This window comes from Metopolophium dirhodum, chromosome 4, assembly GCF_019925205.1.
Source record: "Metopolophium dirhodum isolate CAU chromosome 4, ASM1992520v1, whole genome shotgun sequence".
In the NCBI taxonomy this organism is placed as follows: Eukaryota; Metazoa; Arthropoda; class Insecta; order Hemiptera; family Aphididae; genus Metopolophium; species Metopolophium dirhodum.
This window is the reverse complement of record NC_083563.1, coordinates 13,369,807-13,395,648: the sequence shown is the minus strand read 5'-3', so window position 1 is coordinate 13,395,648 and position 25,842 is coordinate 13,369,807. Positions and strand designations below refer to the sequence as shown.

The 25,842-nt window shown below is 28.9% G+C and overlaps 2 protein-coding genes across 4 annotated transcripts; one reads left to right on the top strand and one right to left on the bottom strand.

The window, feature by feature from the left end:
- Positions 1–1,212: 1,212 nt before the first annotated feature.
- On the top strand, positions 1,213–11,576 carry LOC132942979 (broad-complex core protein isoforms 1/2/3/4/5-like). Its single transcript, XM_061011719.1, has 5 exons — positions 1,213–1,761; positions 6,663–7,649; positions 7,723–7,800; positions 7,963–8,017; positions 8,127–11,576. Exons 2-5 carry the CDS (start codon positions 6,714–6,716, stop codon positions 8,807–8,809), a joined length of 1,752 nt encoding a protein of 583 aa, XP_060867702.1. The 5' UTR covers positions 1,213–1,761; positions 6,663–6,713; the 3' UTR covers positions 8,810–11,576.
- An 8,369-nt stretch (positions 11,577–19,945) lies between these two features.
- On the bottom strand, positions 19,946–25,068 carry LOC132942949 (uncharacterized protein MAL13P1.304-like). Of its 3 annotated transcripts, XM_061011671.1 has the most exons (4): positions 24,740–25,068; positions 23,175–23,265; positions 22,660–22,751; positions 19,946–21,978 (listed from the first exon to the last, which is right to left on the bottom strand). In XM_061011671.1, exons 3-4 carry the CDS (start codon positions 22,674–22,676, stop codon positions 20,574–20,576), a joined length of 1,422 nt encoding a protein of 473 aa, XP_060867654.1. In that variant the 5' UTR covers positions 22,677–22,751; positions 23,175–23,265; positions 24,740–25,068; the 3' UTR covers positions 19,946–20,573. The 3 variants fall into 3 exon arrangements, with proteins under 3 accessions (XP_060867654.1, XP_060867652.1, XP_060867653.1); XM_061011669.1 differs by lacking the exon at positions 23,175–23,265; XM_061011670.1 differs by lacking the exons at positions 22,660–22,751; positions 23,175–23,265.
- Positions 25,069–25,842: the final 774 nt, after the last annotated feature.

Genomic DNA, 25,842 nt, shown 5'->3' with positions numbered 1-25,842 from the left:
CGCACACACACACACACACACACACACTCTCGCCTGGAGAGAGATAACGTATGGTGAATTGTACGTACATAATATAATATACAGGGTGATTCACCAAGCATGCTCACCCCCATCTTTCATTTTTAAATGAATTTATTCAAAATTTGATTTTAGGAATTTCTATATGATATACTTAAAGACTATATTATTATTATTTTCTCATTCTTGAGATTTTTTTTACTACCTACCTAGGTCTTAAGGTCTTTAGTGTCCTGTGGAGATACAAACTGCTCTCTTCAAACGAGAACCCCCCTTTTAATTTCAAATCATGCACGTCTTGTAAATATGTAAAATTGTGCACCAAGAATAATGGTCTATAATAATGGGTTTGGAAGATATTAGGGGCTATGGTAGTATAGTTAGTATTTAAAAATGGTCCAAGTATATTCAATAAGCACTATAGATGTCTAGATCACTATGGATCCAATAAACTTTGCAATAATTGTTTTAACCATTATTAAGGATCTTTATCCTTAGTATAAACATTTTAATAACCGAAAAACTACTCTATATGTACGCTATCGTTTTCAAAAAGATTATTTTCCGCTAAATAATTTACCGTAAACAATAGGAGTGGGGGGAGGTTCTAAGGAAAAAAGTTTGTATCGCCACAGGACATTCGCCAAGTCGTAGTACGAAAAATTCTCAAGAATTCAAAAATATGGATTCTAAGTACGTTTGACAATTCCCAAAATCGGAATAAATTCATTATCAAATGGAAAAATTGGGGAGAGCGTGCTCGGCGAATCACCTTGTATAATAATATTATTATATGCATGTACACACACAAACGCAACTATTACTACGACTCTACTACTATTCGTCGGCGTGGCGGGGTGGGGTTGCTGTGGGGGGGGGAGAAAAAAAGTGCGTGAGTCGCGTGCGTGTGTGTGTGTGTGTGAGTGCGAGTGAGTGTATGCGCGCCGCCGCCGCCGCCGACCAACCCGTTTTTTTTTTTTCGGGAGAGAGAGTGCGTGTGCGTGCGAACGATACGTCGTCGCAACGTGCGTACGGGTGGCGGGGTGGGAGAGAGAGTGCGAGAGAGTGCGCGGCGGCGACGTTGCGCCGGAGAGTTTGTGCGAGCGGGAGAGAGTGCACGTGATTATGCGTGCGTATACGAGTGCGGCGGCGGCGGCGGCACATTATTATACGCGCGCGCGCTGCTCGCCGAAAGAGAGTTGCATTTATTCGGGCGCACCCTGTCGCCGGCGTTACAACCACCGCACTGCACACGCACGTCGCTCGCACACACCAACACACGTCACGCACACCGACAGTCGGCCCGGAGTCGAAAACACGACCGATACGCGTATACGGCCCCCGCCGCGAACGTCTTACGACTCTCTCTTTCTATCTTTCACCACTTTCGTCGCCGTTGTTAAATGTATTTTATATCATACTCGTATTTATTATGTTTTATTTATTATAATAATATTATTGACAATTATTATTTAACTAGATAATTTGTTCTATTGAATTTTTCTCTTATATTATTTCACTAAAAACACTGAAACGAGAAAGAAAAAAAGTTGTTTATATGTCATAAAAGTTGTTTATTCGTTTGTTTGTTTATTTTTTATCTTTAAAAGTTTATCGTCTATACTAAAATACAATATTACGAAACACGTTTGCGTACCGAATTCACGTCGATTCGCCTGCTCGGGAGTGTGCTGGATGAGAAATCTGCAGTGGTCTTCCCGCTGACCCAGGAAATGCATCCCGGTACGTATTTACAAGTTCTAATTGGACTTTATTACACACACTTTGTATATTAATAAATCGTGTCGTAGTTACGATTAATTTATAGTTTATACCGTGCATGCGGGTCATATAGCCACTTGACGGGGTTGGCGAAAGTGTTCCCCGCCAAATATTAATTATGGAAATCACCGGATACCGCGGGTTGCATTTACTTTATTCAAATATTCGCTTATGCAAATAAACCGGTTAACCCTAATAATGTACCCTATACGGGTCACTGAAAATATCTCGCGTTCCCATGTCCCGTATGAGAACCGTTTTTTTACTTGCAGATGGTTTGTTATATTTTACATTGTCTCTCTAGACCAACGGATATGTAGACTATCTTTGATACTAAAAACATAATAAAGTGGTAATAAATGGCTATTAGCGATTCGATATTTGTATTCTTGCAATATATATTCATATAGGGCTTGTTACTTCATACTGGACTTTTTTGTGTACATCGTAAGCATTTCAACAAATAATGGATATTTTCGAAAAAACTTCGTTTTTCATTACCCATTTCCTTTGATAGTCGTTTTACAAATAATCAGTGTAATCGGCTATCGTCTGTCTGTCGAACTGTGTTCTATGTTTACGACCCTTACACCTGTCATATTATATTCATATGCACGACACCTGTTTGATTTTACCATTCAAAATATGATTTAATTTTTGTTTTAAATTTGAAAACTTTATATAAGTTTTGTGTACCAACATACAGTTTATTGTTCATTTTTAATGTTATGATGTTACTTGTATGTCGATGAGTAGTATCGGTATTAAAAATAATAATAGACTATCCATAATTGAAAATAATAAAATTTTACTAAGACACGTACATGATTAGGTTCCGGTGATGTACTTCTGGTGAAGAATTGTCAGAAAGTAAATTATTTTTTGCGTTATTAGCGATATTTACTGGAAAAGGTGTGTTTCCAACCCCTCCGCACCTAATTTTCGACTGCCTCCTCTACGCTATCCTCGGTTAACCGTGCGCACTTCCTATTTCCCACCGATCGCGATGACGAGCATACAATTATATTATACTTGTTAGTTGCTTCTAATACCAAACCATTAATACGAATATAAAATAAAAATATTTATCATGATAGGGCGAATAATAATGTTATGTTTAAAATAATTACAATTCTAGTAATTTCCCGCCTATCATAGTTCGTGAATCGTGAATGGTTTGTTTGATGATAAAATATAAATTGGCGAAATTCAAACTCTAGAATATTATAATAATTATCTGCTTCTACGAATAATTGATTTTTGACACACCAAGATAACGAAATAGCGATTATGAGCATGGTGGGTGTGGGTGTAGGTACTTGAATTTTTAGAATAAAATAATAATTTTTCAATAGCGATTATTTTAATGAAAAAAATATCGTGGATTTTTATTAATTATTATATTTTTATGCGTTCTATAGTCCATTGCCGTTTGTTTTTAATGTGTTATAATGTGTACAGTGTACACTGTACATAATAATATGTACTATGTCTATGGGCCGTGGCTATAAATAGGTAAAAACGCGTCTCTTTATTGCTTATAACTGCAACTACAACGTTTTTTTTTTTGCAATAGCTGGTTTGTTTTTTGTCATAAAAAAATTAAACATATAATTATTATTGTATCTATAGTTTAAATTTAATGTTATCTACTATTTTCAATCGTATATATAGGTATTCTTGTACATTTTTAGCTTCCGAGTGGAGAATGCTTCCTGTTTATTTGAAATATTTTCACCAACTTATCGGTAATTGAGGGTGTGCCATTAATAAATTACTCATTAATTCTAAATTTATATTGTCATAGTAGTCGGTTTCTGAATAATATAATGCTAATATAAGTTTTAGTTCTATTAAAAAAATACTAGGAACAATATTGCGTTATTTTTAACTATTGATTTTTAATTTAATTCGTCGACAAGAATATACCATAATATGCTGAAAAATAACATTTTTGTTTCATAAAAGTGATAAAAGTAGGTTTTATGATCTTCCTAAAATTCTTTAATTCTACGTTTATTAATTGTATTTTATATAATAAATTAATTTCGCTATTTTATTTATTAAATTGTCATTACAGCTAAATTGTAAGGATATTTTGTCTGTGTAATTATTTTTATTGTGTTCATTTAAGATGTTCATATTATACAAAAATTAGGTACATTTCAACTTTTTCTTAACATTTAATTAGTAACAGCCTTATACCGGGGGCTTGTAAAACATTGATTAATTTAATGATCCACCAACATTCATTTCCTACTTAATCATGTTTAAGGGACAATTAGCTCAACATTGATTCATTAAATATTCGGTGATTGTTAATGCTACCTGAAAAAATATTTAAAAAATAAAAAACTACTATCAGGAACTATTTTTCATATTTTTATTTTATAGGTAATAGTAATAGTTATAATGATAATATCTCGTAATATTATTAGCAAGTTGTTTATTTGAATACGATACAATAATATGTGTGTATATATATAATAAATTACAGTAAAGTTATGGGTGGATACTGTTTTAAGTTTTCAGTAAATTTAAGCATTGTATGTATAGGTAGTTTATAGACTAGGTTTGTAATTGATACTATTAATGTTTATTATTTTAACATTTTGAAATCAGAAATACTTAATGTGTATGAATGATGTTGTAACGATATAAATTATAAAATATTATATAATATTAATTTACTAATGACAATTTTTGTTAATTTTCTTGAGAACACTTAGAAACGGACTTAACTTAAAATTGAATTGTCCCTACTCAAGAATTGTTGTTTTGGCGGTTGAAAGTTTTCTGTTTATACAATTGTCATCAATTAAATTACGGATCGATATTTACAAAACGTTTTGAGTATATAAGGGTGACCATAAACTCATCGATTGACAAAGTTAACTAAAATGAAGCCAGCGGGATACTCGGTCGATATGTCCACCTCCGCATGTCAAAACATGACATCTTTTGTAAACGACAAATGAGATAAATTTTTTGAATTAAGTGGTACCCCGCCCACAACGAAGACAAAAGTAAAAATAATACTAAAAACAACAAATAAATATAATGTATGATAATCATAAAGTACCGTTTAATATTTGAATACACATCATTTTACACAAATGATTTATTTGATTATTATTACTTTTGGCAAGGGTTTATGGTGTTTCCAGACAACGAGTGAGCAGGTAAAAATGGGAAAGACACCCTCTGTTTCGCCAGACCCACGTTCCAGACACGATTGTCGTGTTTCGCAATTTTTTTTACACACGCCGATGTCTACCTACTTAAAACGTGAAAAATAGTTGCCACTGGTTGTGATGGGTGGGAGGGGTCCGTCTGGTCTGGCGGACTGTACCTAAAATACCGTGTCCCGTTCGAGGGTTGTTATGTCTGGGGCCGATTCCGTATTCGCGATGCCGTTATTGTATAAAAAAACGTTTTGTTATTATGCGGGCGTGTGTGTATACAGAGTGTTTCAATTGTTTATCGAATACATTTCTTGGGTTTAAACAAAAATACGTAGTTGAACTGTTGAATCATCATAACATAAAAAAAAATATTTAGTTTGGGAATAATAAAAATAAATATGAAAATTAAAATATAAATATTGTAATATAGAATATTATTATTTCCTTTGAGTAGCCCCTTTACCACGTCCGTACTAAATGCATAGGTAATGTACATTACATATAATATGTTATATTCATATATAACATAAGTTTGATGATACGTTATGCAATATTTCTAGTCAATAAAATAAAAATACAATATTTTAATAATTTCCATATACCTATACCTAGTTTAATAGTCTATACATTCGGGGATTTGTCAACACTCTGTATATTTTTTTGTGAGTTGGTAATGTTTGTTGTGTGGGAATTAGTGGTCGGACTTTGAAGCATTATTCATAAAAAAATAAAATTATCAAAAATAATGGTATGTTTTTTTTAAATTATATTATATTATGAGAACATACTGTAGACAATTGGGGTTGTCGTTGTATACGGTTCATAGATATAGGCCATAGGGTAGACGAATGATGTTATGGTCTGTCGCTTATTCATTTTTTTTTTCAAATGTCAAACGATGTTAACCAAAATACAGGTGTCTTTTTTTTAATGCAACTATTATAATGAATTGTGTATTCTGTTTTCTCCAGCACGGGAGACATATTCAGACACATTTATGTTGGAATTTACATTTTTTTTTCTAAGACGAATCATCAATTATTACTCTTATGGATTGGAGATTAGTCTCAATGAGTTGGCATTGTGTCAAAACAATCATAGTTGGTTACATTTTTATTTAAACGGTTTAATTTCAAATTTGTTTGCAATACAATTGAATTACATTTTTGTGAAATGGTATTTGTGATGCTTTTTGCTATTTTTCGTAGGCTTTTTTGTTCAACCAAAATTCAAATGATAAAAATATTTACCTGTATTGTCAAACGTAAAACGATTGACGTTAATATTTAAATTTATATTTTGTATTTTGTTCAATGGTCACCGTCGTCAAACAAGTTCATGATTTTTTTTTATACGTACCTACTACCTACATATTACTTATTGTATATTTTAGTGTATACTGTATACAGAATGAAAATATTATCTTTCTTAATAATATTAATAATACAAAGAAAAGTTTAAATAACTAACTAGGTATAGATAGGAAGTCTATATAAGTCGTCGTCACAGGATACATACTAATGTAATCCAATACCTATTAAATTGTATTAAGAAGATAAACAATTTTTAATATTATAATTTGTCACTTAGATTAATAAATATTAGGTTATCTATATAATAGATTCATAAAATATCATTAAATTATATAATTAATTTGTTCATTTATTCAATTTTTAGATTTTTGAAAATTCAAATTGATGAACAGACTTTAAATAAAATTTTATCAAAATGACTAACAACCATTTGAATACGATTTCTGGACAAGACCAACAGTACTGTTTGAGATGGAATAATCATCAGACAAATCTAACAAATGTATTTGTTCAATTATTTCAATCCGAAGAATTTACCGATACTACACTGTTTTGTGAGGGTGGACCACCTGTCAAATGTCATAAAATGGTATTGGCTGCATGTTCGTCATACTTTCAGTCAGTTTTTGCTGAGGTACCTGGTAAACATTCTGCAGTTGTGCTGAAAGACGTTGGTCATTCTGAAATGAAAGCCATACTTGACTATATGTACAAAGGTGAAGTAAATATTGCTCATGATCAATTAGCGGCTTTGCTGAAGGTCGCTGAAATGCTTAAAGTTAAAGGACTCGTTCAAGACAATACATATCAACCACAGAGTGCAACCCCTACCGTTGACGAAGACCGTAATATAATAAGCACTTCTTCTCCAAATCACGTATCACCAGATGGAAATACGAGTGCATCCAAAGATCTCGCCATCAATATTAACAATAATAATGAGCACAATGATTCACCCCCGCATAGTACTGGTATTACTCACCAATCGCCATTCTACAACAAAAACTATTATGGGAAATCACCACCGTTAGTAGACCTTAGACCTGGAAGGAGTAACGTTCCGATGTGGCCAATGCCTGCCATGCAGTTGTCTTCAACACCAGTGACAAATGCAATGTTTGGTGGAAGTTATGATGCTATGATTGCAGGACATCCGGGAATGTCACCGTTGCGTCGCAAGAAATTATCTAGCATGTTAATGGGCCGAGATACACCTATATTGAGAACTGTACTCGGACAGGGACAAGCAGATTCCTCACAGCAACTTGCTCTACCATTATATGGTTCTGAAGCAATGGAACATCATAGACCACAGTCTAATGGATCTGAACATAGCAGCCAATTTTCAAAGGTTAGTATCTAATTTAATATTTTCTTTATATATTCACAAAAATACAAAACTTAATATGATACATTTATTGCAGATTAAAATAGAAGGATCAGAACCTCATTCTCCATATCCTCCTGATATGTCAATGAATGATGATGATGAAATGATAAGGGTAAATATTATTATGTTATATATATATTTGTATATTTCAAACTGTTAAACTATTAATGATTTTTTTGTTGAGACAAAATTATTTTTATTCCTCTTGAAATTTGAATTACCAAGAGTCAACAGTATACCTAAATCATTTTTAAATATTAAAATTTTTTTTTAGATGGGAAAAATGAATAATTCATCCTCACCTCAATCAATATATGGTGATTCAAAAAGTAATTATTTTGTTAATTTACTTCTATTTTCAGCTTTAAATATATATTATGTATTATTTTACCAAAATTCTATACATATTAACATAAAATATTTTACTTCATTAAACAGGCGGTATTGTAACTCCAGGAATTGCAACTTATGTCCCATCTCATAAGCCAGAGTGGAAAAGATACAAACAGTACACACGGCAAGATATTATGTCCGCAATAGATGCAGTTCGAACTGGCATGAGTGCATTACAAGCTTCTCGAAAATTTGGAGTCCCGTCTCGTACCCTTTATGACAAAGTGAAGAAACTTGGTATAACCACAAGCCGTCCTTTTCGTAGATCAGGAGTCAATAATGGCAATCTTGGCTTTGCATATGGATTAGGTCCAGGTACTAGCAGTGTTATGTTCTCAGGACAAATGTCCGGAGCTGAAGATGAATCAGGTCATTCTACAGCCATGGAACATGCAACTGCTGGTTTCTTACATCATGCTCTTGGATTATCTGGAGTGCCTATAAAATCAGATCATGAAACTTCTAACAATGGGCATTCACCTCGTTCAGATAGGATGGATGATGGAGGCTCACCTTGTAGCCCAGAACTGATTAAATATGCTGGACACAGAGAAGACACACAATCACCAACTCCGACAGATAATGATGACCAAGCACAAGATTTATCGGTGTCTCGTAAATCTGAGTCATCAATGCAAGCAACACCTACATCTAGAATTATTATGGCGCCTATTAGTCAAACGCCCTCTGTACCCATGTTAGCCGCTGGTAACGACGATAGGGACTGAAATGGTGGTTTACATTGGATGGGCAGTATGTGCAATCCGAATTCAATAATTGAATTTAACTAAAACCCAAATCTTAGTTCTAGGCTATTTGAAGTCAAACCTTTTTTAGCTTTAGTAATGTCATTTTAAAATTTGCGTTAATGATAAAAGACATACCAGGGTCAGTTGGTGCAGAAAAGGTTGTACAGTTAAATTGAGAAATTGTATTCAATATTCTCTTGAATTTAAATTATTTTAAAATGTTGACACTATTCTATAAAAATTTTTAGTTTTTGTTTTTTGGGTCAATCAAACTAGCAAATTTTGGGTATAACCTTGATTTAATTACGTACATTTTATTTACAATTTTAATTTTAATGTTAATTCCAAGTCTGAAAAAATTTAAATCAAAAACATTGTTTCAGGTAGCTAATTAAATGGTGGTTTTTTACATCTAATATCAGATAAAATTTTATAAATGCCATTTAATCCCGACAACTGCTCAATTATCGTTATTTAAGAGTTCCTTGTATCAAAATATCTACCTAAAATTGTAGGTACCGATTGTAAATAACTGAATAATTACAAATGCTTATCCACTCTATTTTCACTTAAATGATTCCCTCCATTTATTATTATTTTTATTAATATTCATGAAACAGATATCTCAAACCGCATAAGACTGCTACTTGTTAAAATATTATGTAGTTAAGTAGTAATAATATACATATATATTATATTTTGTTTAGTTAATTTAAACCAAGGAGACTGTATTTAATGTTAAATAATCTACACTGATACTTCTAAATAATGTACTAACTAATGTGTTCATGCAGTTCTATGTCATAATGTTACACAAACATTGTTAGAAGCTTTATTATACTCAATGCTCAGTGTATCATAGATGAAAATCATGTGTTCATTAGTTTTAGCAAACACTATTTTGGGGGCCAATATTATATTTGTATAATCCAGTTACATTTCACATAGTTAAATAATAAGACTGAGTAGCCTTAATTTTAAAAGAACTGATACACATTTTGACTGGTTTGATTTAAACATTCTCAGCTTTGTTCCTACTGAGGTTTATCAATTTAACTACAAATTGCAATAGTATATTATTTATGATGTCTACAGGAACAAAGGTGTGAATTCAAGACTGAGTTGGTTTTTTGTTAGGAAAAAAAAAAAAACATTTAACTTGAATAGGGTTTAATAATTATATAATTTTAATTTTTGGTCATCTGTTATTGTAATATAGTTAATTGAATAAAAAAAAGTAGAAAATTCATGTTTGAATTTACTTGTCTGGGTAGGATGCAATTTAGACAAATTGGACTTTGTCGTTTTTATTTATTTGACTTTTATTTGTTTTACACAAACTAGTATAAATCCTTAAAATATAATTTAAAGTAAAACAATGAAAAATAAATTCTAAAATAAATTAATAATTTTAAATGTATTTATATAGAACTACATGCCTTCATATTATTCATAAAGTATTTAAAAAAATTAAAAATATAATTAAAAATGTATCTCATGTTTACGACCTTTCATTGTACATTTTATTATATATTACTATATTGGTATTAAAGACTTATGTTTTTATTTATTTTTATTTAATAATTGTTTTGTTTTTGTTCGAGTTTTTTTTAACTTTGGGCTTCATTAAGGGTATTTATTGTAATGCTAATTAAAAGTTTAGATTTATATAACATGTTGTTAAAATTATATTTACTATTTATTCCTTTTTATTTTTGCAAGAATTGTTCAATTATTATGGTAAATTGAAAAATTTATGTTTTGCGTTTTTGTTTATATCATAGGATTTTTACTATTTAGATTAAAATTTGTATAATACTAATTAAAATTTTTGTATTTAATATTAAAAAAATGATTTTTTTATTTATTGTAAATGGAAGTGAAACTGATATGTGCTTGAGCTTAATACATTTATATATTTTTTGGAATATAAGGTTTAAAAACTATATAATTATTTAATTATTTAAGAATATTATGTTTTTAATTTGTACTAAAAGTACAATTGCAAATTTCAATGTTTTAAATAAGTGTTCTACAATAAGTTATAATTTTTTAATAATATGTTTAATTAGTTAGACTTACTATGATGATAATTATAATTTATAATACTTTTATTATTTTGACTTAAAACCCAGTTATAATTTTTAATCTTTTTTTGACTAATTTTTTTTTAGGAAAATTGTTTACTAGGTATAATAAAATTTATAAATTATATTATATATTAATAATATTACTATTTTATCTCATTTATTAGAAGTGCTTATTTTTTCTTACATTGTTTTGTTACATCATATACAAATTATTATCATGTATTAATTATTTATTTATTTTTTTTTATTATAAGACTGAATATTGTTCTAAGTTTGTCTAACATAATTGATATAATTTATGTGTTCTTCTCTTTAAATCTTATAAAAATACGTATAGGGTTTATCCTTTGTAACAATAACTAATATGTTGTAGTAAGTTAGGTTTAGTAGTAAATCTTCATAGTTATATACTTTATAATATCAGCTATTCATCTGATTAAAAAAAAATCTATATAGAGCATGGTGTGTGTTTCATACTATCAATTATCATTGTATAGTTATAGTTATACATGTATTATGTAAATAATATATGTATTTTATATATATAAATAAATAATACAGACTATCTATTTCATATTTTTTAAATGTAATTTTAATGGTAATTCGGTTGCAATTAGCCAATTTTTTGTATTAATATATATAGACATAATATGTATTATGTATAACCTTGAAGCAATTTATTAAAATTGTAAGTGTTAAACAATAACTTCTCCTATATTAAATACCTATTTCCATATCATTAATAATTATTACAGTATAAACTTGATGGTTTATTTTTGGTCATATAAAAATATTTAAAAACCATATTATGGTTAAAAATGCTAAAATATCATATTTTTGTTGAATCTAAATTCGTGGAATCCAATATTGACAAATGTAAGTATTTAAAAATTATGGGAATTTAATCAATGTTCGATTTAATTTGGATTCGGTCACAATATTAGTAATGGAATACAGACACCCACTAAATAAAGGGAGGGATGACTAACAAATTTTAAATTCGTACTTACAAATACTTACAAATTTGGAACAGTCAAACTTCAAAAAGCTCGATAAAGCACGGCCAACTTCTTTAAAAGGATAATTAAGGGAGGGATGACTTACAAGTTTTAAATTCGTGCTTACATATACTTACGAATTGTCAACGATATTTTGGCATAGTGAAAAACTTTGAAATGCCAAAACGACCAAGTTTCGCGGAAGTTTGTGGTGATTTAAGCTCTCTGAAGATAATTAAAAACAGCTGTACTTACAAATTACCAAATTACTTGCACATTTTTGACAACATTTTCACATTGTGCGGCCAACTCTAAGGACCTCAGGCAGGTACCTAAAATGTCAACACCGAATCGTGTTGCCGAAAAAACGTGGTGCGAAGTATAATATAATACCACGATGGAAATAATCCATATAATTCTTAATTCTTATAAATCATATCTATAGCCTATACTCTGTTCGCCGAGACAATGTGCGGTAACTTCGCGCACACTACGGTTGCGGTGGTGCCGAGGAGTTGCAGGGATTTGGGTGGCCGCGGTAGGGTAAGACGTGTTTTGGTTGGTGCGCAACTGTACAACTCTCGGCGAACAGACTGCAGAGTAAATTATTATTATGAACCGTGATCACGATCAAACGCTGTAAGTGATAACACGGCGAAATTAACTGTCTAGTTAATTATTGTCTGACAACAGATCTGAAAAAAAATAAACTTAATCAATGGAGACCGACTATATTATGCTCTATAGATTACACAATATTTTGTAGTTGCCTATATTGGCGCCTTAAAGTAAAATAATTTATCCCGCCTAAATAAATTATTATATAGTTGTTGTTAGAAATAAGTAAAAAAAAAAATACTCAAATCAAATTAATTTCTTATGAGCGTTTGAAGTTTAAATTTTTTTGATATGAATATTCACACCCGTAAACTAACGATTTCTCATGGAACGAATAACCGTAGTTCCCTACTTGAAATTTTCATCAAATGTTTGTATTAGTATTTTCTTCTAACCGTATAATTTTCGAAATATGTTAACTTTTTTTGAGTTCCTTATTTATATAATATAGAAATTTTACATTTCTTAAATGTTTTTTCTAGTGTCAATGAATTTTTTTCCTTTCGGTCAAAAAGCTTGACAATTTAATACAAGGTTGCTTATAAGTTGTTATAATATAAGTTGAAAAATATAAATGATACATAGAAACGATTTTTTGAGCATTTATGAGCATTTAAAGTTCAAATTTGACAAAATTCATCATAATCTAGACAATTAGCAAATTATTTTAAACATTTATAAAATATTCAACTTTCATAGCTAATGATTGAAATTTTAAGACAAGGTTTTTCATAAAATTTTATATTGTAACCAAAACATCTAAAAAATATACCGAGGTATAAGTTTTTTTTTATAAATATTTTAAGTTAAAATTTGGACGAAATTAGATTTACCCGTACTTACATGTATCATACCTATACTCTGTTCACCGAGAGTTTACTTCATGCATACGACTGGTGCTGAGGATTTGAGGAGTACCTATGACGCGTTATAGTTTGTACGTAACCACTAACCACATTCTCTTTGCGAACGGAGTGGCAAAAATCTAATTTTGAAACTATGGACAATATTGAATACTGCAGTCATGTACCTATTTTGCCTAAGCTATACGCCGGGCAACAATTTATCTTTGTATGAAGTATTTAAAACAATGTACCTATTGTTAATATTAATATTTTATACACCTACACCACTAATCAGTATTTACAACGGTTATCATACCGTAGTCTACCCAGTACCCTAGGTATAGCTATTAAATATTGTATTGTATTTTTTGAATATAAATATTATAATATAATAATAAACTTCAATATAAATTGATTGTTATGAAAACTCACAGTCAGATACAGAAGGAGCACCCGAGCTCGAGCACAAAGAAGTCTAGAATATAAGAGATACCTACTGTACTCCGCGCCATAAGAGAAGGAACACGTTCGATTCCGCGCATCACGTATCGACATAGTATTACACTAAATGGCTCAAAGTGGGGTAAACGACCTGCATGCGCGAAACGGGTTCCTCCTCTCGTGGCGCGAAGTATAACTTTGCTTCTAAAAAGTTATCTTTTACGCACGTTTTCATAATCGGATTATGATAAAACCATTGCGCAGCTGTCAGTTGGTACTTATACTTGTATGACATATATGATGTTTATCTATAATATAGGAATTGTTCATAATATATTTATTTTTTACGTTTTTTGGAAAACATTCAATACATTATTTAACCATGAATCATATATACTTAATAAATTTAAATGTTTACAATATTGGACGTTTTAACGAAAAATAACGATTATAGTTACTTATTTTGTTGTAGGTAAGTAATTCTAAAATATTATTTTAAGACAGCTAAGACACAATTTCATTGCCTTACAAGTTATTAACAGCTATAATGCTATATAGTAACAATATACATAAAATAATATAATAATACAATTACTATATAGATAATAAATATATGATTTGTTTTAAAAAATTAGTTCAGTCAACCTTTAAATTAATAAAAAAAAAATAAAGTTATTAAGTAGGTAACCACTTTGTAATTCAGTAACCAATAAGCTACCAAAAAATAATTTTAATAATAATACTATTACTTCAAAAGTTTGTATTTAGATACTGGGAATTTTAATTAAAACTAAATCCAATTTGGTGTTAGTAACCAGAAACCACACTCAAAGTTGAGTATCGAATAATTTGTTCTACTACTATGTGTTTCTAGACACAAAAATAAATATTATATTATTTTATATAAAATACACATAATTGTTAAATCTTTTGTTATCTATTGATTCCGTACAAAAAACAATTCATCGGAGAAACACCGTCGTCCGTCAACTTCTGTTTCTACTTTCTAAGGATATTGTTTTATTATTTAATTATATTACTATTAATTATTTACGTATTCTTATATTAGTAAAATATGGTGGGTTGAATAAAAATAATTTTATAAAAGAACATATAATTTATTCATAGACCTTACACTGAGTAAAAAGTCTATGCATTTATTATATTATAATATATTTTGTCATCTATGGCAATAATGTCAATCGTCCCCATTCGTTGGAAATGATTAACGATTTTAATAATTTCAATTATTAAAATTAATAATTGTTAAAATCGTTAATCGTTTTATTGTCAATGAACAAAAAAAATATGTCAGTAATAGAATGACAAGTTGTGTTATACATTGTCATAAATTTGATGTTATATAACATATGTCATATTGTACTCACATATTTCGTTCTATTCAGGATATTTTCATATAAAATATCTCGATACATCCAGTTCAATGCAGAAGACGGACGAAGAAAGCTGGTTCTTTATCAGCAATCAGCAGTCAGAAGTATACTGCAGTCTGCACGTCAGTAAGGTTTCATTGCAGGAAGATTCGATGGATACTTAAGTTTGTTTTCCTATTTATTTGGTGCTTAAATTTACATTTAGACTTAAAATAAATATTTTTTTTTCACGGACAATTATATAACAAACGAAAAATATGTACACGCTACAAATATAATATTAAAAAAGCAGGTAAGTAGATCATGGATATCGCTCTGCTGTACAGTAGGTTACAAGTGGTTGACTGTAATGTTAAATTTAAATTCAATGATATAATATCATTGTATATACGAAAAACGATTTTGAGCGGAGACTATATTTTGTCAGTCTAGGATATTTTATATTATATTAATTATACTTATTATTAATACGGTATAGCCGGTATGAGTTAATCTGTTATTAATTAATTATTATCATATTTGTGCACAATAATATACTTTAGAAGTACTCATGAATAATTGTTTTAAAATATAACACAAAACTAAAATCATTTACTTCGTTTAAATATCTAATTTTGTCTAAATTTGAACATAAAATAACTATAAAAAATTTTATATTTTTTATGGTTATACACTTATAACATAATAACCTACTTACGCGGAACTTTATTTTAAATTGTCAATCCTTAGCTATACAAGTTGAATCTTTTATACATTAAATATTTTTAACAAATACCTAACCGTTTATAAATTTTAAATAAGATACATTTTGTCAAAATTTGAACTTTAAATATTTATAAAAAAACTGTGCTTATGTATTTTTAATATTTTTCAACTGCTGTTGTAACAATATACCAAGAGCCTTGTATTAAATTTTCATGCTTTTTGACCTAACGAATAAATCTAAAAAAATTCTAAATTGAAAATGTCTGTAATCAGCTCAAAACAAGTCAAAATATTTTCAAAATGTTACCTATGTTGTATAGAAAATGCCAATATTCAGTTTCCCGTTTTTCTGTAATTTTTTTTTTGTTTTTTCCCGGTGCTTTTGAAAACTACTAGGTAATTTTTAGTTTTGACCCCCCAAAGTACCAACTAAATACTTGAATACTTCCCTATCAAAATATTCAAAATAGGTGCTGTTGAACAAAATCCAAGCATTTTTACTGTCCTAAAAGGTGATGAAAGATACAAATAAAAAAATTAACTAAAAAAACACACATTATTGTAAAGTCAATACCTACACTCATCGCTCCGCTCAGAATTTAAAGTAAAATTGATATTGTACAAGTACCTACAATCTATATACCTACCTATAAAAAAAATGAATGTTTGTTTGTCTATGTCCTTAATTCATTCCTAAACGGCTGGACCGATTGCGATGAAATTTGGTACAAGGATAGAGTAGACATCTGGGGAGAAGATAGGCTAACTTGAAAAGGGTAAATTAGAGGTCCAGCCCGGGGAGGTACTCCAACAGAGATTTTGAGATTTACTATCGAAATTGTTGTGATAATAATATACTGCTGATAATCTCACGGACAACGCCGGTCGAGATGGCATTAAAATAAAATATCATTTACACTTAAATACATTGCTTTCACAGCGTGTTACACCCAAAAGGAGTTGAACAATCAGAATTTTTTTCCGGGTAAGTAGGCAACGCCAGGTAATTCAGCTAGTTGTAGTATAATATTCAATCACGTAAAAAAAAATATTAATTGTTGATCAACTTTTCACGTCTGAAATTTAAATATTGTTTATTTGAAAAAAATAAATATTTAATTGCTCTGAATAAAAAAATAGTTATAGGTAAAAGAAAAAAAACCGATTTATAGTTAAATTAGTTTTGTGAGTGAAACTTGTCAATGATTAAAATTCCTCTCCCTTGCGATGAATTAGGCTGCAAATAAAAAGATTATCCTACAATATTTAAATATAAGACCAAAATATTAATTTAATATTTTAAGCTATTACCTACCCATTTATTATAGTTCATACGACATACCATGAACTCATTGACACTGTTTGCTGTTCTATGCAGGTATAGAACAACAAACATAAAATGGAAGGGCTAGACAAAAAAATTTATTTCAAGTACATAAAAGCATAATAGGCATTTTGGAGACAACCGCATCGGGATTTTGTTCTATTTTAAATAAACAGCTCGTTTTTTTTTTACAATTTTTAAACAACTGTAACTTTTAGATTCTGAGCGATAGCGATAAATGTATTGGTTTTATAATGATACATTGATACCTGTGTTTATTATTTTATTTTTGTGTATGTCATCACCTTTTAGGACAGTAAAAATGCTTGGATTTTCTTCAACAGTAACTTTTCTGATAGGAAAGTGAATCTAGTTCAGCGATACTCAACCTGCGGCCCGCGGGCCGCATGCGGCCCTCCAACGATTTATATGTGGCCCGAACAGAACTCGTTGAATTGATAGTGTGAAACTTCATATTCAAAAATGAAATATGCAAAGAATGTGTACAGAAATCGGCTTACTGATTCACATCTTGACGACTTGTTAAGAGTAGCATGCAGCAACTACAAACCAGATATGTTCAAAATAGTGAAAAAACTATCTCAATTTCAAAATTCACACTAATTAAATATAAATATTATAAATATTTAATTAGTGTGAATTTTATTAAGTTTATTAAGAATAAATATTTAATTACATTTTTTTTATAATAAATTTTCAAATGTTATACAATATACACAATATATAAATTTATTTTTAGTTTTTTTTTTAATTTCCGTTCTATTCATTTCAACTTGCGGCCCGCGTAATATTTTAAAATATTTTATGTGGCCCAAATAAAAAAAAGATTGAGTATGGCTGATCTAGTTGGTACTTTGGGGGTCAAAAGTAAACATTTCCCAGTAATTTTTAAAAGCGCCGTGAAAAACAAAAGAAAAATTAAGGAAAAACGGGAATATTGACGCAAAGTCTGTTTTTGAGAACATCGATTTTGGTTTTTGGTGTAACTCTAAAACAAATGAATATACATGAAATTGTCACTGGTTGTTTATATTTGCAGTTTCTATACACGATAAAATTTTAAAAATATTTTGATTTGTTTTGAACTGTTTAGGAACATTTTCAGTTTCCAATTTTATTAGTATTTTTTTCTATGGATGTCAATAAAACATTATTTGTTGGGTAAAAAAGCTTGAAAATTTAATACAAAGCTCCTACTATATTGTTACTATGATATTTGAAAAATATTAAAAATCCTTAGTCACAGATTTTATTTATAAGCATTTAAAGTTCAAATCTTGACAAAGTACGGAAAAATCACGAAAATTGGTAAATTATTTTGAGTTGAGAATTCATAAAAATTTTTCTTTTTAAATCTAAGATTTGAAAATGTAATACAAGATTATCCATAAGTTTGTCTACCTTTATCAAAAAAAACATATCTACAAGAAAGTCAAATTAAATATTTATGAGCGTTTGAAATTCATATTTTTACAACATTTGATATTCACTCGATTTCTCATGTAACGATTTTCTTATTTTGTTGTAATTAAAAAACGACTATAGATACTTGAAAATTTCACCGAATGTTTATATTAGCATTTTCTATGCACGATAAAATTTTGAAAATAATTTGACTCTTTTTGAGCTGTTTACGGACATTGTCAGTTTTCAATTTTTATGTTTTTTTTTCTATAAATATCAATAAGCGTGAACATTTAAAGCAAGGCTCTTGATACATTGTTACAATAGTAGTTGAAAAATATTAAAAATACATAGGCACAATTTTTTTATAAGTATTTAAAGTTTAAATGTTGACAAAATTTAATAATTATTTTGTAGTTATATATGTATAAAATGTTCAACTTTTATAGCTAAGGATTGAAAATTTAAAACAAGGCTCCACGTAATAGGTTATATATGAATTACTTTATTATAAATAATATCATCAAATATACTTGGTAATATCATAGGCTGACTGACCGTTTTCGCTCAGAATCGTTTTTCTAATACAATATTATATCATTGAATTCAAATTTAACACCATCCATTACAGTAACCCACTTGTAACCTACTGTACAGCAGAGCGACATCCACTTACCCACCTTTTTTTAATAATTCATATTTCAAAAAACGCCGATGGTGTAGTCTCCTAAATATTGTGCTCTATACATTTAATAATAGGTATTTTTGCTCTAAAGCTAAATAGCTAAAAAATTTGTTAATAGCGTTTCGTTTGTTTTTCGTAGACGGTAGACCTGTTTTTACCGCTAAATAATACGGCTGAGACGTCCTCTTAAGTTTTTATAGTGAATAAAATATTCATCAATAATCACGTAATTGATGCATATTATTATAAAATAATAACATAAAAGCAAACCTTCAATACAAACAAAAAAAATTTCTGTGAATATGTACACAAACTTGTCTTAATACCATTAGAGATAAGTTCTAGATGTAAATAATAAATGTATGCCCCAATGGCCTAGGTATGCCGCAGAGGGTAATTTTATATAAAAAAAATAATAATAAGAGAGAAACAACTTTATTTAAAGTGCCCGTCTGTTGGGTTGCCTATATGACAGTGTAAAAATTCAGACATAATTGTTACAATATTATAAAATAGCATATAAATAAAACTGGTTATTGTTCCATAAAAAATATACATACATGATACATAGAAATAATAAATACACAACATTTTAATAATACATTTATATAATTTATTTCCATATCGACATTTAAATTTTATATTTATAATAATAGGTACCTATGTAATAACTAATAAGTATTTAAAAGCATGTATTGTTTTATTGATAAAGAAAATGAAGTAAATGCAAATGGGTACCTATATTCTAATTAATGCAATATCACATTTTTACTAAATTATTATTAATTAGAAAAATTATGTTTACTATGGGTATTAGGTAGGTATAGAAAAATGTAGATAGGCAAGTTTTAATTAATACATTATTTTTTTAAAATTAAATAGTATTAAATGTTAATAGATTTGTTTTATAATATATTCATTACTATTTTAAAAACATATATTGCTTTTCGATAAGTAAATTCATAAATTCAAATATCCCTATATTCTAATTAATATAATACCATATTTATTAATAAATTATTGGCAGTTAGAAAAAATAATTCTACTATAGGTATAGAAAAATGTAGACAAGTAGGTTTATAAATAAAAATTGATTTAAATAAAGTGTTTGAATACCTACAATTGAAGTATTTATAAATGCATAATATAAAGTACAGAAATCTAAATACTATAGTTCTTCCATCTAACTTTTAAAAAAAAGCTGTTTTTTAAAACACCTTAACACAATTTCTGTTTTTTTAGTTTTTCATTCAACTCATTTTGAGTTTGCTTTCTTTTAATACCATTTTCATTTTCATCAGACTTTAAATTTGATGAGTTTTGATGAGTATTAATTGGTAGTATTTGTGGTATAGATGTGTTGAATTCCATTAATTCATTTACATGTTTGTGAATATTTTCTAACGAGTTATCATTTTGTAATAGTTGTTTGTCTTCTTGTTTAATGTATGTGTCCATTGTTTGATTCATGTCTTTATGTTGAAGAAATAGTTGTTTTGAAGTATGATTATAAAAATAAAAGTTAGGGGTATGTTTTTGTTCATCTTCAAATTTTCCATTTATATTTTCATAACTTTTATTGTTTATACAAAGTTGTTCATCTTTAATATTATCTAGAGAGGAAATACCATTATTAAAAGATTGAGATGCTAACTCAGAATGAATATCATTGGATTTATTTATATTTAGTGAAGTGTTGACACAACCTAGAAAATCTGAAAAATGACCCAACTCTTCTTTAATTATTAATGATCCGTTTTCAGTATCATTTTGAGAAATTTCCAAATTCATACTACAGTCTTCAGAAGATTTACTAATTCCCATTAAAAAATTATTATACTCAGGAACATGAACATTAATAAAATTTGAAGGAAAAGATGCCGGGACAATGTTGAATTGACCATCAGTTGATAAATCCATAAGCCTATAACTTTCATTCGCCAATTCGTTGGTTTTGAGTTCCGTGTTATTTATAATTGTATCCTTATCTGAAACTTTTTTCACTTCTTTAGAGAAAATATTACAATTATTTGATACTTCTACTGGTTTTATAGTTTTTAAACTTTTTGATTTAATCTTAGAAAAACTTTGTACTTTTTTCTGAAGTTTTTTGGGAGAACTAGTTCTTTGTACATTTTCCTTTTCCAAGACTGGATATTTTTTTAAAGAAGCTTCTGGATTTTTTAAAACTCCTTGATCTGAACTTGTTATCAATGCCATATTATTAAATATTTGCTTTTGTTTTATAGTTTTGCTTGGATTTAAATTTGTGTTTGAGATATTTATATTATTATGAGTTAAACAATTATCCATAGCTTCTATATTATCATCTCTTCTTTCTGACAATCCTTTTTTCTCAGATAAAACTTTTAATTTATTATGTGATGTAATATTTTTTTTTTTATTATTATTTTTAAGTCTTGGAGATTCAGGAACTTTAAAAACGGGTTCAGTCTTAACTAAATCGATAGTAATACCAGGTAATTTTTTTAACTTATTTAATATCATATTATTTTCTGTATCATTGACATTTGTTATACTGGTTATAGTTACTTCTTTTGAAATCTTTAAACTTAATGGAACTATTGGTTGTTTTTTCTGATAAATCACTGATTGTATTTGTCTGGAAAATAATTTTTAAAAAATTTATACATTTTATAAAGCTACAATAAATCAATACTATTATAAATAATTAAAATATGTTTTTACACAATTTACTGTAGATACCTATATTTTGTTTAATATTATATATATATATATTTGTTACCAATGTACATATTTTTTATTTACTTATGGATAATGTACTATATAAATATTATGTATGTTAGCTAGAAAATATTACATACATCACAAAATATACCTACATTATATTATTATATTGTTAAAAGTGTTAACATACTGAGGACATCTGCAGAATATAAGTTCAGCGGGTGCCCAATTAACCTCAACTTATTATTAATTAAATTTAATATTTCTCCATGTTAATAATTTATTGATATTTTAAATATGATTTTTAATAATTATAGCTCACACACTATTTTTTTTTAAAAATTTATTATTGAACCTGTCACCACCTATCAGTTAGGGCCCGTATTACAATAGTCGATCTCTTGTTAAACTGCAGAATTCGGCCGGTAAAATCAGTGGGTTAAGCATAATCAACTATTGTAATATGGGCCCTTAATCTGGTAAGTGGGCTGTGATACCTATTATATTTATCGTTATATTAATTATTTTTATGATACATAAAAACTATTTTACAATAATAAAATTAAAGTATTTAGATAATACAATTTTATAGTACTTTATATCCCGATCCATTATTTTTGAAGAAATTTGTGATACTTTTGAGATTGGAATTAAGTTGTCTTTAGAGCTTCCAACAATTTTACATACCTGTATAAATAAATAAATGTAAGAAATAACCATTGAAAATTGTATAAGGTAAAATTATGTTATTGAACATGGTTTGACAGTGACGTTAAAACGCTTCAATGGCGATCCAAATACTTTTAAAATACTTTTTAGTTTTTGTTTTAAATATTAAACCTATGGTACTTTTCTTTGTGAAAATTTAAAATTAGCACCAACAATCAACATAATATGTTATGATTTAATATTTCTAAATATAATATAATTTAAGTTATTAATACTTGATTTAAAATGTGTAAAACATATAAACATTTCCAGAAAAACAAGGGAAAAAGTTATTATAGATAAAAAGTATTCAAAATAGTTACTTAGAATAGGTACTTTTGGGAAAAGTATTCCAAATACCTACTTTATTTGGAATATTACCAAAGACTGCAGACTTGTTACCTTAAAGTGATTGCATGTGATCTCAAGTATGATGGGTGTAAATGACTGGTGTCCCAAGGAAGGTTGTATAAATTATAATAATTTCTGTGGACTAAAGAGATTTACTGGTTTATATAACGTATAAATATTTCATCGCTACGGAGTATGGACTAAGACATAAATGTACAATCCTCGGGATTGATTAAATCATGTGATTTGTGTCTTGTGTGTTACTAACATAACTATTATTCTTAGAAAATCAAAAACTAAATTTGTTTTAACTTGGTCGATTTTAAACACAATTTAAATATATATTTTTTTGAACTGTTTAAAAAATATAATAAAAAAAACGGTTATCTTAAAAATTTAAAAACTTAAGTATACTTAGGTATTTATTAAATATTTTTTTGAAATTTTTGAAAAAAATAATGGAACAAATCTAGTTTAGCGGCTACTCGAATTTTCGAATTTTTTTTTTTGAAACAAGTAATTCGACGAGTTTCGAACGATGGTGCAAAAATAAATTTGCGGAAATGATTAGTTTTGAAGTTATGGACTTTCGAAGTTCGCTATTTTCGGTGTTTTACTCATGCGCGCAACGCTCTATTTTAATGCTCTTAATAAAGAATTTTTTAATATTTTTTCGGGAACATATGTAATTCGACGAGTTTAGACCGATGGTGCAAAAATAAATTTTCGAAAATGATTAGTTTTGAAGTTATAATTCATGTTTTTGAAACGTTGAAAAATTCTATAATTAGATCCGTTGAAAGAATTTTTTACTTATGCAGGAAATCTGTATAATCCGTTAGGCGCAATTGAGTATGAATATATTTTAGATAATCAGGCGTCAGATGAATCAGATCCAGATAGTGAATTATGCTAAGAACATAAATTAAAATTAAATTATAAATAGAATTAAAAATTAAATTAAATTAGAATTAGAATTAATCACTAAAAATAAAAAAATATTATATAATATTGTTAGATTAAGAATATATTTTTATTAAATCACTATTTTAACGCTCTTATAATGTGGGCAGTGATTACACAGCTAGCGGCACTCGTCGCTACGCTCCGCAAATCGAAAATATCCCCCGACTTGCTATGCAACACCACCTTAAGTAAGTTACAGGGTAAGTTATGTCGTAGAATATGGGCAGTGATTACGCAGTTAACATAAAATAATTTAAAAATTCGTTGAATAGAGCGTTGCGCGCATGAGTAAAACACCGAAAATAGCGAACTTCGAAAGTCCATAACTTCAAAACTAATCATTTCCGCAAATTTATATTTGCACCATCGTTCAAAACTCGTCGAATTACTTGTTTCAAAAAAAAAAAATTCGAAAATTTGAGTAGCCGCTAAACTAGATTTAAACCAAAATGATTCAAATCTTATGTCATTTAATTAGAAATTAGAATTCCATACCTACTCATTAATGTAAAAACCAGAACTTAAATAGATATATCGATTTTCCACCGGGATACTAAGGGTGATACAGGACTTTCGGAATATTATACTGTATAATAGGTATTTTATCTAATACTATAAACCAATAAAACGGTTGTCCATAAAATACTTACGGGCAGTGGCGTCGATTGTTGCTGACCGTTTGCATATCGCACGACTTTGTCGTGCAGTTGATTTTTATTGGACATTTTAATATAATTTGTTGTAGAGTAGGTACACGAATAAATAAAAAAATATTTATTAATACGCAAACCAAGATGTTTGCAGGCAACTGAACGAAAAAGACAAAGTTAGTGACCAGACGTCTTAACGAGACCGATGTGACGACGGACAGCCGCGGCCGAGGCGTCCAGTCGTCAAGATCACGGTTTACGAGAGAACGAAATATAAAATGTAAGAACTTGGAGCTTGGGCGTCCGGCGTAGGACCACGAATTAAGATACTTGTCTAGTAGAGTATCGACAACCGGGTTGCGGGTGACGGGCGGCGGCCAATCGCATTCCGAAAGTTTTACAGAGTCCTTGGAGAGGAAAATTACCGTGCTGAAAATAAACGGGGGAGTCACCGATGAAACCTGCCAATGTCGGTGAAAGATGGACTATTATTATTATGATATTCGTGTTTTATATTTTTGCTTTTCGTTTTCTCCGAAAAATGTGAACGCGATAACCACCAACGCAATTTCCGTGTATATTTAGTACTTACTGTTGTTACCTATTGATTATTACCGAGTACTAATATATTGTATATTTAGATATAATCTAGGAATTATAGTAACCCGTAGTGATTATACACTTATACCTAATATTTAATCTATGGCAATTATTTCTATAAATTATTATTCCATTAGTTATTACGAATATAAACCATAGTACAACTTTTGAACTGTACGTCTGTTTGTCTGTATTATTGATTATTACCTGCAAGTATTCTAACATTAGACGTAAGTTTCACTGTGTAACACATAGATAAAATATAAATGGTGTAACCTACCTACTTATTGAATATTTGAATAATAATAATTAAAAACATCAAATGGGTTGCAACACTATTCACTAATATAGTAAACAAGAATAACATCTAAAAGTCTGGGCGCTATTCTAAAGTTATAGTCATCCTAAAGCCTACAATAAAGAACCCACGGACCCCATAAGAGTTGTATCACTGCTTTCATCAGCTTTTCGAAAGGCTGATTCTATCAAGTTTACAGACAGGA

What these genes read in the sequence shown, in the direction of transcription:
- LOC132942979 (XM_061011719.1), top strand. Translation starts at nt 6,714, where the DNA reads ATGACTAACAACCATTTGAATACGATTTCTGGACAAGACCAACAGTAC. An exon ending in ATAGCAGCCAATTTTCAAAG is followed by an intron (nt 7,650 to 7,722) that starts GTTAGTATCTAA and finishes CATTTATTGCAG; the next exon opens with ATTAAAATAGAAGGATCAGA. An exon ending in ATGATGATGAAATGATAAGG is followed by an intron (nt 7,801 to 7,962) that starts GTAAATATTATT and finishes ATTTTTTTTTAG; the next exon opens with ATGGGAAAAATGAATAATTC.
- LOC132942949 (XM_061011669.1), bottom strand. Translation starts at nt 24,814, where the DNA reads ATGTCCAATAAAAATCAACTGCACGACAAAGTCGTGCGATATGCAAAC. An exon ending in AACAATCGACGCCACTGCCC is followed by an intron (nt 22,752 to 24,739) that starts GTAAGTATTTTA and finishes TTATTTATACAG; the next exon opens with GTATGTAAAATTGTTGGAAG. An exon ending in ATAATGGATCGGGATATAAA is followed by an intron (nt 21,979 to 22,659) that starts GTACTATAAAAT and finishes ATTATTTTCCAG; the next exon opens with ACAAATACAATCAGTGATTT.